Raw genomic sequence first — 13,414 nt, 5'->3', positions numbered from 1 at the left:
GTTTGTCGGAATCTGTCGATCTCAAAAGAGGGGTACCTCAAGGCTCGGTCTTGAGCCCCCTGCTTTTTAATATTTACGTTGCTGATATTCCAAAACCGAAAGATCCTACCAGTCGTCTCATGATCTACGCGGACGACATATTAATAACGGATGCTTCGTGGAGAAAAGACATCTCGTGGAGGAAGTTAAAAGGATACGTGACAAGAGTGGAAGAATGGTGCATATCAAAAGGACTGACGCTTGCAAAAGAAAAGTGCACCGCCACTTGGATTGCAAAACAGGGAGCAAAACGAAAACCGCCGAGAAACCTCTATGGGTTTACAGTAACGGAGAACCTGAAATACCTTGGGGTTGAAGTTGGATCCAAGGGTTCTTACTTCAGATACATCGACTCGAGGAGAAGGAAATGCGCTCAAATTCTCAGGAGCATAATTCACTTCCACCTTTCCCCGGAAACGTTTTTATATGTTTATAAAACGTGCGTCGAACCATTGCTTACCTACGGGTTCGAGGGATGGTATCCTACTGCTGAAAGGGATGGCATTATCGCTAAGCTCGAAAAGACGAGGCGATATGCCATCAAATTGGCAAATGGACTCCAGTTGGACCAACCCATCCCTCAAGTGATGGAAGACGCGACGGAAACGGTTGGAAGTGTTCTTGAGAGAGCCTTTTCTTCTCGAATTAAATATTAAAAAAAAAAAAAAAAAAGAGGGAAACAACGAAGAAGAGGCATACGTTGTCTCATTAACTTTCTCCCTCTTTTTTCGGCTTTTCCGTTAATAAAAATTCATTCATTCATCATTCATTCATCGAAGGGTATCTGCGAAATCTAAGCTGAAAAATATCCAAAAAACATTATTTTCCAATTATTTAAACATCGTTCATGATTAGCCAAACCAGGCCATTACTGAAAGTCATAAATTAAAAAAACAATTCCTCATTGACATTGGTAGAAGAATTTCCTCGAAAACAAACGACCGAAGAGAGACGAGCTGGCTCTTTCCTTGGTCACCGTATTCTGCGGAAACTGTCATTCAATACGCAGTGGGGCGTCGGTGAGCTGACTTAGACTCTTAACTACTCTTTCAGCCAAAGACGGTTATAGGACGGTTATAGGATTGATTAGTCTGTGCTTGAATGTAGTACACCAGAAATCGGTTAATTGCATTTGTCCACGGAAAATCTTATGCAATTATCCGATATTGAAAAAATCAATAATTTTTTTAATAAGCAAGAAAAGAAAACAACTAAAAACGTATGTTCCCCGCGATTGTGAAAAACGGGGTGATTCGGAAGTATTGCAACATGTAGCAGTCTCACTTTGTTCGGTTTATTAATTTTAGAGTTCCCTTCACTGAGTTGAACATGCAGGAGAGAGCATGGGAAAGGTAGAATTGGTGTATGGAGGTGTTAGTATATATCAGTTGTACAAATGGAGGTATTCTGGACTAAGTAATCTCCCCCAAAGAGATTAATTCAGGCGTGCCAACCCCGGATTGTTGCACGAGTGTCGGTTTGTGGAAGTAGGCCGTCTCAACGTAGTGGGGGAAGAAGAACCGACCCCCATATTCTTAACTTTAGATTCTAAAATTTTAGTTATCTTGACAATCATATAGAAACTGGAAACTATTACTAAACATCTTTAGAAATTCTGAGCGTTGATGTTGGAGGAGAATGACAGGTGTCTAGGCAGAAGAGTCGGGGGAGTCATATGGCGATTAAGTTTGATTTTATCTTTTTGAGAAATCCTGAATAGAGAAAAAAGATTCACTTTTAATGGTTCTTAGCTAATGTGGCATCATCCAGATACCACAGATTGAAAAGAGAGACAGCAAGTCGAGCTGCCTTATCAATTTGTAAGAGAAGTGGCTCCAGCGGGTTACCTTGTTGCACGCCAGTCTGCGAACGGATGATCTCATTCCTATACACGAGACAACTCTCCGAACCGCATGGAAGCGAGACGAGATGGATTGAACGTGTCATTACCAATCTGAGATCAAAACACCCAGACCCCCCTCCGAATGTACGACCTTTTAATTGCCCGCCCATCTGTGCTCTCCACCCTCAACATCTCAGAAGAAAAAATAAGAATTTCAATCCAGTTATTTGGGAAAAGCTGCTACAGTGGACTCGATGGCTTACGTCCGGGCCATATCAATGACCTCATCTCTCTCTCAACTGGAGAGGCAGGCAATACCCGGATATCCGATCTAGCCGTTTTAGTTAGTACGACATTGAGCCGTGAGATACCCCGCTTTGTTAGGAACATGCTCATCCTGGCACATCTACTTGCATTTCGGATAAAGAACGGCGGAATCCGCCCTATAGCAGTTGGGAACTACTTCTGGCGCCTGATTGCTAAATTGGCAGCAAGGAGTGTATGCCCCGTTTCAGCCCTAACTATTCTCCTTGCTAACTGAGAGTAGGAATCGCTAACGATTGTGAGGCCGCAGTTCAGGCTCCCAAAAGTCTTTTCTTTTTTAATGGACCACTTATCTCCCCCACACAGCTGTGAAGTTCGATTTAAGCACCGCTTTCAACAGTGTAAGAAGAGCACTCAATGACGTAATCTCCCAAGCATTCAATGGTTCCGTTTCCCGAATGTATTCGAACCAGTTGGTCTGTCATTCAAACCTCTACAACAAAATTCCTGACAGATGTCGGCCTCTTTGAAGGAAAATAGAAAACGGTTAGCCTCCGGGCGTGCGAATCCTCTTGGGCAAGACAGAGGTTCTCGCTTGCAATCGTGCGTGGCAACGTGCAGACTATCCGGTTGGTCGGGATCTAACCGTTCTCTAGCAATGCTTGCAGATCGAGATGTTCTTCTTTTCGGACTTCTTTCTCTATAACTTAAAAGTTAAAGATTTAATTTGTTATCTGGCCTATGTCGGACTTGTCATTCATTGCCCTTTAATGAACTCTGTACCTGTGTGGCTTTCGAGGTTCATTCAGGTCTTAAGTATGTTCCGAACAAATGCTTCTCATTAAAATGTATCAATAACAAAAATAAGACAAACAATCAATATATTTACAAAAAATTATTGTTATTGATTAAAGTACGAACTTATGGTGCAAAGGTAAAGATTATCCCGGTTGTCTTGACGTGGGCTAGCGTTGTTTTCGAGATACTAAATCAAAAACTATATAAACAACATTATCGATTTAATAAGCCACAAGAACTTTATTCAGTCTGTTTTTCTAAAAAGGACTCTAGAAAGCATGGTAGTTTTAACACAGCATGGAGTGAAAGTAGCCAATATGCCGAAGAATACATTTCTGTTACTTATCAGTTGTGCAGAAGTGGCATGCTGCCGTGACACGCCGGTGAAAGCTACAAGATAAATAGAAAGTTTATCTAACAGGGAGATGGAGAGTGAGGAGGAACTGGTTGCGAACTCTTCTCCTAAAAGGAGGAGAGAAATTTCCAATAGTCGTGACTGAGAATCTAAATTAAATAGTCTAGCTTAAGTTATTTAATTTTAAATGTTTTCTTCGATGAAAAAAAATTTTCAAAGATTGCTGGATAATCCCATATTCATGAGGGTTTAGAGCAGCGGTTCTCAAATGCGGCCCGCAGGATTTTTTTTTGCGGCCCTCTAGAGTACTAACTTTTTTAATTTTTTAATAATGTTTAAAATGTAATTATTTATTGATTGTTCCAAAGATATAACCGAAAATAGTTTCGATCAATTAATATGGCATCACTGCATAATTCACCAGGAAAATCTTATCGCCAAGTCTATTAAAATGGAACATGTTTCCAAAAAAGTCGTTAATATCGTTTATTGGATACGCTCAAAAGCGCTCAATCACCGATATTTTAAATCTTTTTGGAAGAAGTTGATGCTGAGTATGGAGATGTTATTTTTCATACTGAAAGTGGGGTGAAGTTGTGGAATCGTTCGAAATGCCTTAATATTTTATTAAAGGTTCTATAAATTGCTTCCAGAAATTAAGGAGTTTACCAAAGACAAAGTAATTTTCGATGAACTTTACGATGAAAGATGGATTGCCGATTTGGCTTTTTATGTTGATTTAACCACGCATTTGTCGGATCTCAATGTTGAATTACAAGGAAAAAAACAAACTCTGTTATCAGGTATATGGATATATTTCTTCGTTTATCGAAAAATTATATTTATAATGACTTCCCTTAAGAGGAGGTAGAATAGATACGTCAACTCATTATTTTATTCACTATCTGAAAACAACGAAGGCGCTGCTTATGAAAAAACATATCCATAATTGGTGATTTAATTAATCAATTTGAAGCACTTTTGGGGTGGTACATTTATATAAATTTAATTTTTAGAATTTTAAAAAATTCTTTCCTTTAATGAAAATATTCGCAACTCCATTCAGCGTGGAAATTAAGTATGCGCCTGCAAAGTTTCAACTAGAACTCATTAATTTACAAAATGATATAGAACTGGCGGCATTGTTCAAAAAAGCGTCCATTATTAATTTTACGAATTAATTCCTCAAGACAATTCAAAATATATACACACAATGCATATTGATATATCAATGTTTGGATCTACTATTTATGCGATAATATTTTAGTTGTTGTGGTGTGTGCATGTACGTTTCCAAGCAGTTAAGGAAAACGAAACCTACGGGCCTTCCTGCAAATAAAAAGAACTTAAAAAAGACAGGACCGTCGCCTATGGGACCTCACAATGCCACAAGAGCTAATGGTGTTAAAGAAGATCTTGTTGGTGATGCTGCCAAAACTAACTTGCATTCTCTTTCTGCGATCATCGGAAATGTCAATGGTGTCTCTGAAGGCGAATGGGTGTCTCAGATTGCCCTTGCCGCGAAGCAAAGACTTGGAAGGATGCCAAGAGGTGTTGGAACCTTGTCCTGGAGAAGTTCAATGAGAAGTACTCGGCAAAGTGCTCCAGTTTATGCCAACTAAAGAGCATGGCTAGACGAATAACAATGTGCAAGGGAGATGCGACTCTTCCAGAGTGCAAGATGATGTGGACGTAGAAATTTCCAGTTTCAAGAAATTGCCTAGAGGAACTCAAATTCCAAATTGGGAAAGTTCAGTCTATTCAGAGAGACTCTCGAAAGCCAACTCCAAAGGTGCAACGAAGGATGGTAAAAACTGATATCCTGGCTGGATTAAATTCTGCAATTTATCATATTACAAAAGATGATCCGCCCCAAGATATTAATCAAATTACCGATATTCTATATGCTGCACAGTGTGCTTATTTGGCCTTAACTACGAGAGCCAGACCACAGAGCACATGGTTGGAAAACACGGAAGAAAAATCTCTAAATTAGCAGATGAAATTGACACAGTTCGTTCCTTCTCCAAACAAACCTTGCCTCAGGCAGAAAAGCAAAAGGCAATGGATGTTCTCTGCCGCTACGGATATAAGAAGTCTAAGAAGGGGAGCTAACCAGAATTGAGACTCTATTGAATGATCTAATTAGAATCAAAAAGAAACAGATATCTATCCATTCCTCGAGGAAAAATTTCCGGAAAGACAATGCGTGTTTTGAATTAACCGCAGAAGATTTTATCGAAACTTATCTTCGAGCAACGAAGCCACCCTGTATGGGTTTGGTGATGGTGAGTGCTTATCATTTTGGGAAGATGTCTGGAGCAAGAAAAATATGGGGCCCGTAGTTTATGATTTTGTGGGTGTGAGGTTACTGGCGGTGAAACCATGCGACCTCAATTCACAAGTGATTTTATTATGGATATGCTCAAATATGCACCTGACTGGAAGGCATGCGGATGCGACGGAACGTATAACTTTTTCTTAAAGAGATGGATTCTTTGCATGGGTTTCTGTGTAAAGAGATAGTCCGAATAATTAATGGAGAGTACACGCTGATAGCTGGTTTTACACTGGCGTAACTTACTTGATCCCTAAAAAAAGTGAGTGTGAGACCCCGAAGGACTTACGCCCTATAACGTGTATGCCAACTTTGTATAAACTTGTCACCAAATGTGTTAATGCCAAACTGGCCGATTTCATCGAGGCATTTGGCTTAATCTCAGATAATCAGCTTGGGACGAGGAAGCAATGTCAAGGTGCCAAAGAGCAAGCCCTCATTAACCAATGCTTAAATAAGGAGTATGGAAATGGCCTCTATTCTGCTTGGGTCGATGTGAAGAAGGCATTTGACTCAGTTGATCACGAGTTCTTGTTCCACGTATTGGATTGCTCTGGAATACCACATTGGATTGTCAGCTTTGTAAAGAACATAGTCAAGAAGTGGACAGTAAACTTACATATCGATGGGAAAAGAATTGGGAAAGTAAAGTTAAGCCGGGGAATACTCCAAGGAGATTCATTGTCCCCGCTGCTATTCGTTATGGCGATGGATCCCCTAAGCAGGATGCTTAACTCCATGTTTCCCAACTCGAAATTAGTCGGGAAGATCCCAATATGTTGACATACTCCACCAATCATTTCTTCTTTATTGACGATCTGAAAATAGTTGCCCTCAAAGAAGATGTGTTAGTCAAAATGATGGAGGCTGTTAATGGATTTTTTGAAAGTGTCGGCCTAGAGATGAATTCCGAAAAATCAGCATCTAATGTGGAATCTTTATCATGCTGTGAGACTGTCGATGGAATCAACGGATATCGCTACTTGGGTGTACTTGAAGATGGCGGAAGTAATGTTCTCAAGAATAAAGTTATGGACTCCATATTGGAGAATGTCAAGAAGAGGATAACTATGTTGTCAAAAACAAACCTGAATGCTGTAAATTTGTTTCGTGGAATCAATGAATATGCATTATCCCTATATAATTATTATATTGGGCTAATCAATATTGAACCTTACGAATTTGATGATATTGACCAACAAATACGCCGATTACTTACGACTCTCAAGTTACACCTCCAGCCTGCAAATAAGGAGAGGTTGTATTTGGACCGCAAGACCCTTGGAAGAGGACTTGCCTCAATTTCTTTCAAAAGCGAATTAATGCTCTTCCAGTTTCTTAAAAGTTTGGAAAAACAGTCGACTACCTGTCTGCGGAGGTCGGGTATTCTGCGAGTAATAAAAGGAAAAAAATGGCACTTAGCCACAATCGCAGAATTTCTTGTCTCCAAATATGCAGCTGTCGGCAGGGAAAATCTGACCATTGAGTTACTGAAGGACGCACAAAGGAAACTCTTGCTTAACCGAATTAACAGTAAATCACTACACTACACTCGGTGATGTTCAAATGTATGGAGGAATCAGATGTCGACATATCTACTTCTTCGCAATGGCTATCGAAGGGAACAATGGTCCACGAAGCGAAGCATTGTACTGTCTTTTGCAAGATAGGAATTTGTTCTTTGCATACACGGGATCACTATGCGTCCACTGCAAAAAAGCAGGCAGACTGTTGACCATCTAGCCACGCGGTGTGGTAGGATGCTAAACAGTGATTATCTCCGAAGACACAACGAAGTGGTAAAGTGTATTCATCTCAACTTGTGTCGAATGTATGGAATAAAACGAAGCAGGAAATTGAAAGGACATTCAGTCGTGTCAACAATGTCGACCCAAAATGTCGAAATCAGAGTTGACACGTCAATTATGACTGAAACGAAAGTTCAATTCAATAAACCTGATATCTTCGTTTATGACAAGAGGAAAAGAGAAATCATTTAATCGAAGTGGCAGTTACCTCGCAAGACCGTTTAAAAGCAAGTTGAAGTGGAGAAATTTCACAAATATGACCTGCTTGCAAACGAACTGTCAGTTCTCTATGAAGCAAAAGTGAAGATTATTCCAATTGTCTTGACATGGGATGTGTTGTCTCAAAGTTCTTTAAAAGTCATATGGACAAATTATCCATTGAAGAAGGAACGAGGACATACATCCAGTCGGTTGTGCTGAAGAGGACTCTAGAGAGTATGCTTATTGAACACAGACATGGGATGAAGGTAGACAACGAGGAGTACGCCTCTGCCGCCAATCAACTTGCGGAGCTGGCATGTCGTGAGGACACTCAGTTGAACAATTACTTTGACGCAGAAATGGAAAATGATGAGAATTAAACATTGGTTTTATGCGAATCAATATTTAGTAAAATGATTCGCATAAAAATAAATATCGTAAAAAACTCACGGATATCACTCGAGTCAGCTTTTACGAACTTCTTCGACTTTACTTATTCCGGATTTCAAAAACTTAATAAACAAATAATACTTTCTTTTTAGTTACAACGCGCCTTTTTTTAGATTTTTAGCTTGTAATCTTAATAATAAAATGGTATGGTGTGTGTCTGTCTGTCTGTCTGTGTGTGCACACCAACTTCAAATAGGCAATACGATGTCCTCGACTTACATGACGAGGTCCTTAAAACCTTCCCCCCAAAAAAAAATAAAAAAAAAATTTTCTGCATTTTGGTTAAAATGAACAACTACGATGTCCTCGACTTACATGATGAGGTCCTTAAAACCTTCCCCCCAAAAAAAAATTAAAAAAAAAAATTTCTGCTGCATTTTGGTTAAAATGAACAACTACGATGTCCTCGACCTACATGACGAGGTCCTTAAAACCTTCCCCCCAAAAAAAAATTAAAAAAAAATTTTCTGCATTTTGGTTAAAATGAACAACTACGATGTCCTCGACTTACATGACGAGGTCCTTAAAACCTTCCCCCCAAAAAAAAATAAAAAAAAATTTTCTGCATTTTGGTTAAAATGAACAACTACGATGTCCTCGACTTACATGATGAGGTCCTTAAAACCTTCCCCCCAAAAAAAAATTAAAAAAAAATTTTCTGCATTTTGGTTAAAATGAACAACTACGATGTCTCGACTTACATCATGAGGTCCTTAAAACCTTCCCCCCAAAAAAAATTAAAAAAAAATTTTCTGCATTTTGGTTAAAATGAACAACTACGATGTCCTCGACTTACATGATGAGGTCCTTAAAACCTTTCCGCCAAAAATCAAAAATTATTTTCTGCATTTGATTAAAATGAACAACGTTAATGTCCTCGACATTCATGATGAGTCCATTAAAACCTTCGAGGCAAAAATCTCACGTATTAAGAATATCCTTGATGAAAACGACAGCGAGAATATTAACAATGATACTGTGTTTCCATTTACGATGCCAGGAATTTAGTTAGTTAATAACTATTGGTTAATTACATATAACATTTGAATAATAATATTTTAACAATGATGAACTCCCAATTATTCGCGATAAGAAATTCAATTCATCTATGATTTTCTCTTTAAAATTAAATGCATATATCATTAACTTACCCCTCTTTTTTCGCTTTTCTTAATAAAAATTCATTCATTCATTCATATATCATTATCGACCATGAATCAAAATTAAAGCTATTATCAATATTTGACTTTGACAGAATGTGCAATTACTAGGCAACCAAAAAATTGCACTTTAATAAAAAAAAAATTGCAAAAATGAATTTTAAAAATTGTAAAAAATTGCAAAAATAATTTTTTTTAATTGTAAACATTACATTATGCAAAAAATTAACGAAATTATTTATTGTAATAGGAAATCAAATATTCCTGAACATTTTCAGGTTTAAAGTTCCTCTCTTTACTAAGAATTTTCGTCAAAAGAGATATTGCCCTTTCGATAGATGCTGAACTTGCGCTACATTTTCTGAGATGTGAATAAACTTCTGGCGATAGATTCTTATTTGAGAATTCAAGAATACTTAGTATTCCTGATTTCTCAAGCTTTTTTGATATATAGGATTTTATGTCGCATGGATCTGATGTAAAGTCTAGGGTGTTTAGATCACCATAAGCTGTTGCAATGGAGTAATCAAGCAATTCAGTATTTGAAATCATTTCAATTAATCCCAAATAATTTGAACTGATTTGGGTTAAGCTTGAAACAACGTAGGATTATTCACTGATTTTTTTGCCTAAAATAATTAAAAACTAAAACATTTTGTATTAAAACTCCATCTCCTTCAAATTCAGATACGATTTTAATAATTTCTGGAAGATTCTGGGAGTAATATTTTGCTGCTTTTAGCCAGCTTCCCCATCTTGTAACCACAACTTCGGGTGGATTTCCGATTCGTGAAAACATCTCAAACGTCTCTTGTTTTTGACTGTGGCAGCCTTTATAGACGAAATCAATTCATCAACATCTGCGAAGTATGCCTTAATCTTTAGAGCACAGTTGTGCAATAAATGTGACACGCAAGTCACGTGGAAAAGATTTGGTATATCAATTTCATTGATGCCCCAGCTAAAATTAAATTTATTTATATATACCACTGGTCATATATCTCGCCCCATCTGTAACGAATAATATAAAATTTTCACGTTCATAGAAAAATTTCTTTATTACTTTGTCCACCTCAACACAAATTGTTGAAGTAGTAGGCGGATAATATAGATTGGTACACGATACTAAATGAAGATTTTTTGGAGTGGAGATTTTCCCAATCAAAGTAATTAAAAACGAGTTCCATTGATTTGGGCTTCATCACAACAAAAAACACATTCCCCACTATTGAATAACTTAAAAAAAACAACAGTAATGAGTCTGAATGGTATTAATTTTATATTTTGATATTTCTTTAACATTTAACCTGCAAGATGATTCAGATGGCAAAGGATATGTTTCCTGCTCAAAAAGCCGTATGAGGGAAGGATGTCTGATTTTATAAATTGGTATGTTTGCCTCCAAAAACGCTTGTGTTACTTTGATCCCCCAATCCTTTCGAGTATCCGTTATCGCCGAAAGAAATGTTTGTGAACTCTGAGATGATTTGTCCATTCTATAAATTTAAATTCAAAGAAATACTGTGTGCTTTTAAATGTTTTTTTGGAAGAACGGTGCGCATCAACAAAAATTTTGTGTCACACCGTACAACAGTTGAGCAATTGGAGCAAAATAAATTCCCTTCACTGTCAATAACAAACTCGGGGAATTTCTTGCATAAAATGAAATTTTCTGTGACACTGTCCTTTTACCCATTACAACAAACAACTAAAACACGTTTTAATAATCTTTTACTTATAATTATATTATTTTTAATAAAAAAATTTTTTTTTTAATTTAAAAAAATTGCAAAAAATTGTAAAATGACTACAAAAAATTGCAAAAAATTGCAAATTTAAATCGAAAAAAATATATTAAAATTAATGTCTATTCATTACTTTATTATTTATCGAATTTTAATTAAATTATATTTAATTGCAAAAAATTGCAATTGGTTGCCCTAGCAATTACAGATTGCACGACCTTGAATAGAGTGTGCAATTAACAATTTTGAAAACACTTTGATAGTTGAAACCACATTAGCACAATCATTAACACAATTTACAACCAATTGCAGCGCAATCAGAGAATTTGCGTAAAAATATTAACTATTTAGTTAAGTTTTTCGTAAAGATAGAATTTATTTTCGGTATGCCTCTTTTCCTAAACTTTTTTATTATTATTTTTTTTTTTTTATTATTTTTTTTTTTTTAGGAAATGACAGTTTATAAGGTAAAGAAATCACTAATAAAGAGGCGAACCGCAGCCGAGAGGAGGATCGAGGAAAGTTCCCCCTTAGAACTGCGAGAGAGATGCGCTCAAAAAGCCACATCAGTTCACGGGGGTCGTTCCTCGCCCTTCCCAATGACCTTCCGATCTTCGAGAGGAAACGGAGAGTAGACGGGCCAAGTACACCGGAAGTTTCCACTGACACCGGTTCGAAGATGAAACGGTCCATCAGGGAGGCGTACTTAGATGCCTTCTTCGTCTCTCCCCCTCTTGGCTGCTGAGCCAGCCCGACCGCCGACAAGGAAAGACATGATGATGCGAAAGTATCAGAGCATGTCGCATCCCAGACAATTGCTTTCCCGTTCTTGTAGGGAAAGAGTGAGACCCCGTCAGGTCTCTCTTCCATCCTCCCTTAGAAGGCCAGGAGGCTCCAGCTGACAGGGAAATCCGGCTGCTTCAAGTGCATGTTTTACTACGGAATTTAATTCAGAATGCCTGGGAATCCGGCCAGGGCTTTTGCGACAGGAAAGTGGATGGAGACCTTTCCGATCTACGACAGAACCACAGCGGCAAGTGTGTGGAAAGCAGATGTCCAGACCAAGTCTAAGAGAAATGCCAATCTGCACACTTTTGGGTCCAGCAGGGTTCCCGTATTTCCGGAAGGGTATGCGTTGAGCCAAGCGCCACTCCATTCGGAGGATGCGGCCAAAAGACAAGCGCGCCGGTGTTGATCACAGGAGGATAATAGCGAATTGTATAACTGAAGAAACATTGTTTCCGTCCACGCCTTTGTATAGCAGGGATAGCAAGGAATGTCGAAGCCACGGGAAGACCAAACTTCGATACCATGAGAAAGCTCTTGGTCCAGAACGGATTCGGAATGGGGAGAAAGAATCCTAAGGACAAGCGGACTACAGCGGTATGACGAAGAAAGGTAAAAGGGAGAGCCAAAACAGAAGAGCTTGCAGACCTAGTCCGCCGTGACGGACTGGCAGGATCGCTTGTTGCCACCCGGCATCATCAAAATTGACATTAGTATTAGCCGAAATTGAGTTTCTTAGCAAAAGATCGAAGTGCTGAAGAGCACAATGATGGCGGTGACAAGGGGCGGACTGTAAGAAAAATTGTAACCGGGGGAAAGCAAGGAATTTTTGATCAGGAAGAAGGCAGCATGTGCGTCGACTGTTTTAAGTGTGGCTATAGATTCTTGTATTTTTGTGAGCTTAAGCTCCAGGAAGGAGGGATAGCCGAGGAAAAGATTGGGGAGCCAAGGACAATAAGATCAGAGGATGTAACAGCCTTGATATTAGGGAGAAGCGAATTAAATAATGGATAGATAGATGTGTTAAAATAATTGGGATCATAAGAGTTGTTAAAAATCTCAGATTTCGAAGGGTTTATAGACAGGCCAAGGGAAAAAAGTGCGGGGATTATATTGTTCAGATCTTCGAGGATTGAGCATGCGGGGCCCCCGATGGTGGCATCGTCCAGATACCAGACGTTGAACTCGGACTGGCATGCTTTAACGGCACTGTCAATAGCAAGAGAGAACAGGAGAGGGCCAAGAGGGTCCCCCTGTTGGACTCCGTTTTCAGAAGAGATGGCTGAAGAACCACAAATCAAAGAACTGGGGGAACCGTAGGACAGATCAACATAACGGTAAATTGATGGACTCGGTGTCCATCAAGCAAGCATCTAATAAGGAATCACGTCGGACGCTGTTGAAAGCGTTAGAAATATCCAGTTTGACAAGGACTCTGTTCGGTGTTGCTGTAGAGAGATACCGCCTGGCGCGTGGACAGCCGCCTCACAACCGAAGGGACTCCGACTCCGACTTGAGTGGGGACGAAGTTTTTGCTCAGGTCGGGAGAAACAGACCAGCAGGCAATCTTGGACGCCAACCGACGAAAGACATTGCCAACCGCGATTGGGCGGACTCCACCATCCTT

The 13,414-nt window shown here is 38.8% G+C and overlaps 1 protein-coding gene across 1 annotated transcript; it reads left to right on the top strand.

Annotated features, from left to right (window-relative positions):
• Positions 1–6,494: 6,494 nt before the first annotated feature.
• On the top strand, positions 6,495–7,196 carry LOC115229940. The gene has a single exon (XM_029800197.1). It carries the CDS (start codon positions 6,495–6,497, stop codon positions 7,194–7,196), a length of 702 nt encoding a protein of 233 aa, XP_029656057.1.
• Positions 7,197–13,414: the final 6,218 nt, after the last annotated feature.

This window comes from Octopus sinensis, unplaced genomic scaffold, assembly GCF_006345805.1.
Source record: "Octopus sinensis unplaced genomic scaffold, ASM634580v1 Contig13916, whole genome shotgun sequence".
NCBI lineage: Eukaryota > Metazoa > Mollusca > Cephalopoda > Octopoda > Octopodidae > Octopus > Octopus sinensis.
This window is presented reverse-complemented; position numbering and strand designations above follow the sequence as displayed.

What these genes read in the sequence shown, in the direction of transcription:
- LOC115229940 (XM_029800197.1), top strand. Translation starts at nt 6,495, where the DNA reads ATGATGGAGGCTGTTAATGGATTTTTTGAAAGTGTCGGCCTAGAGATG.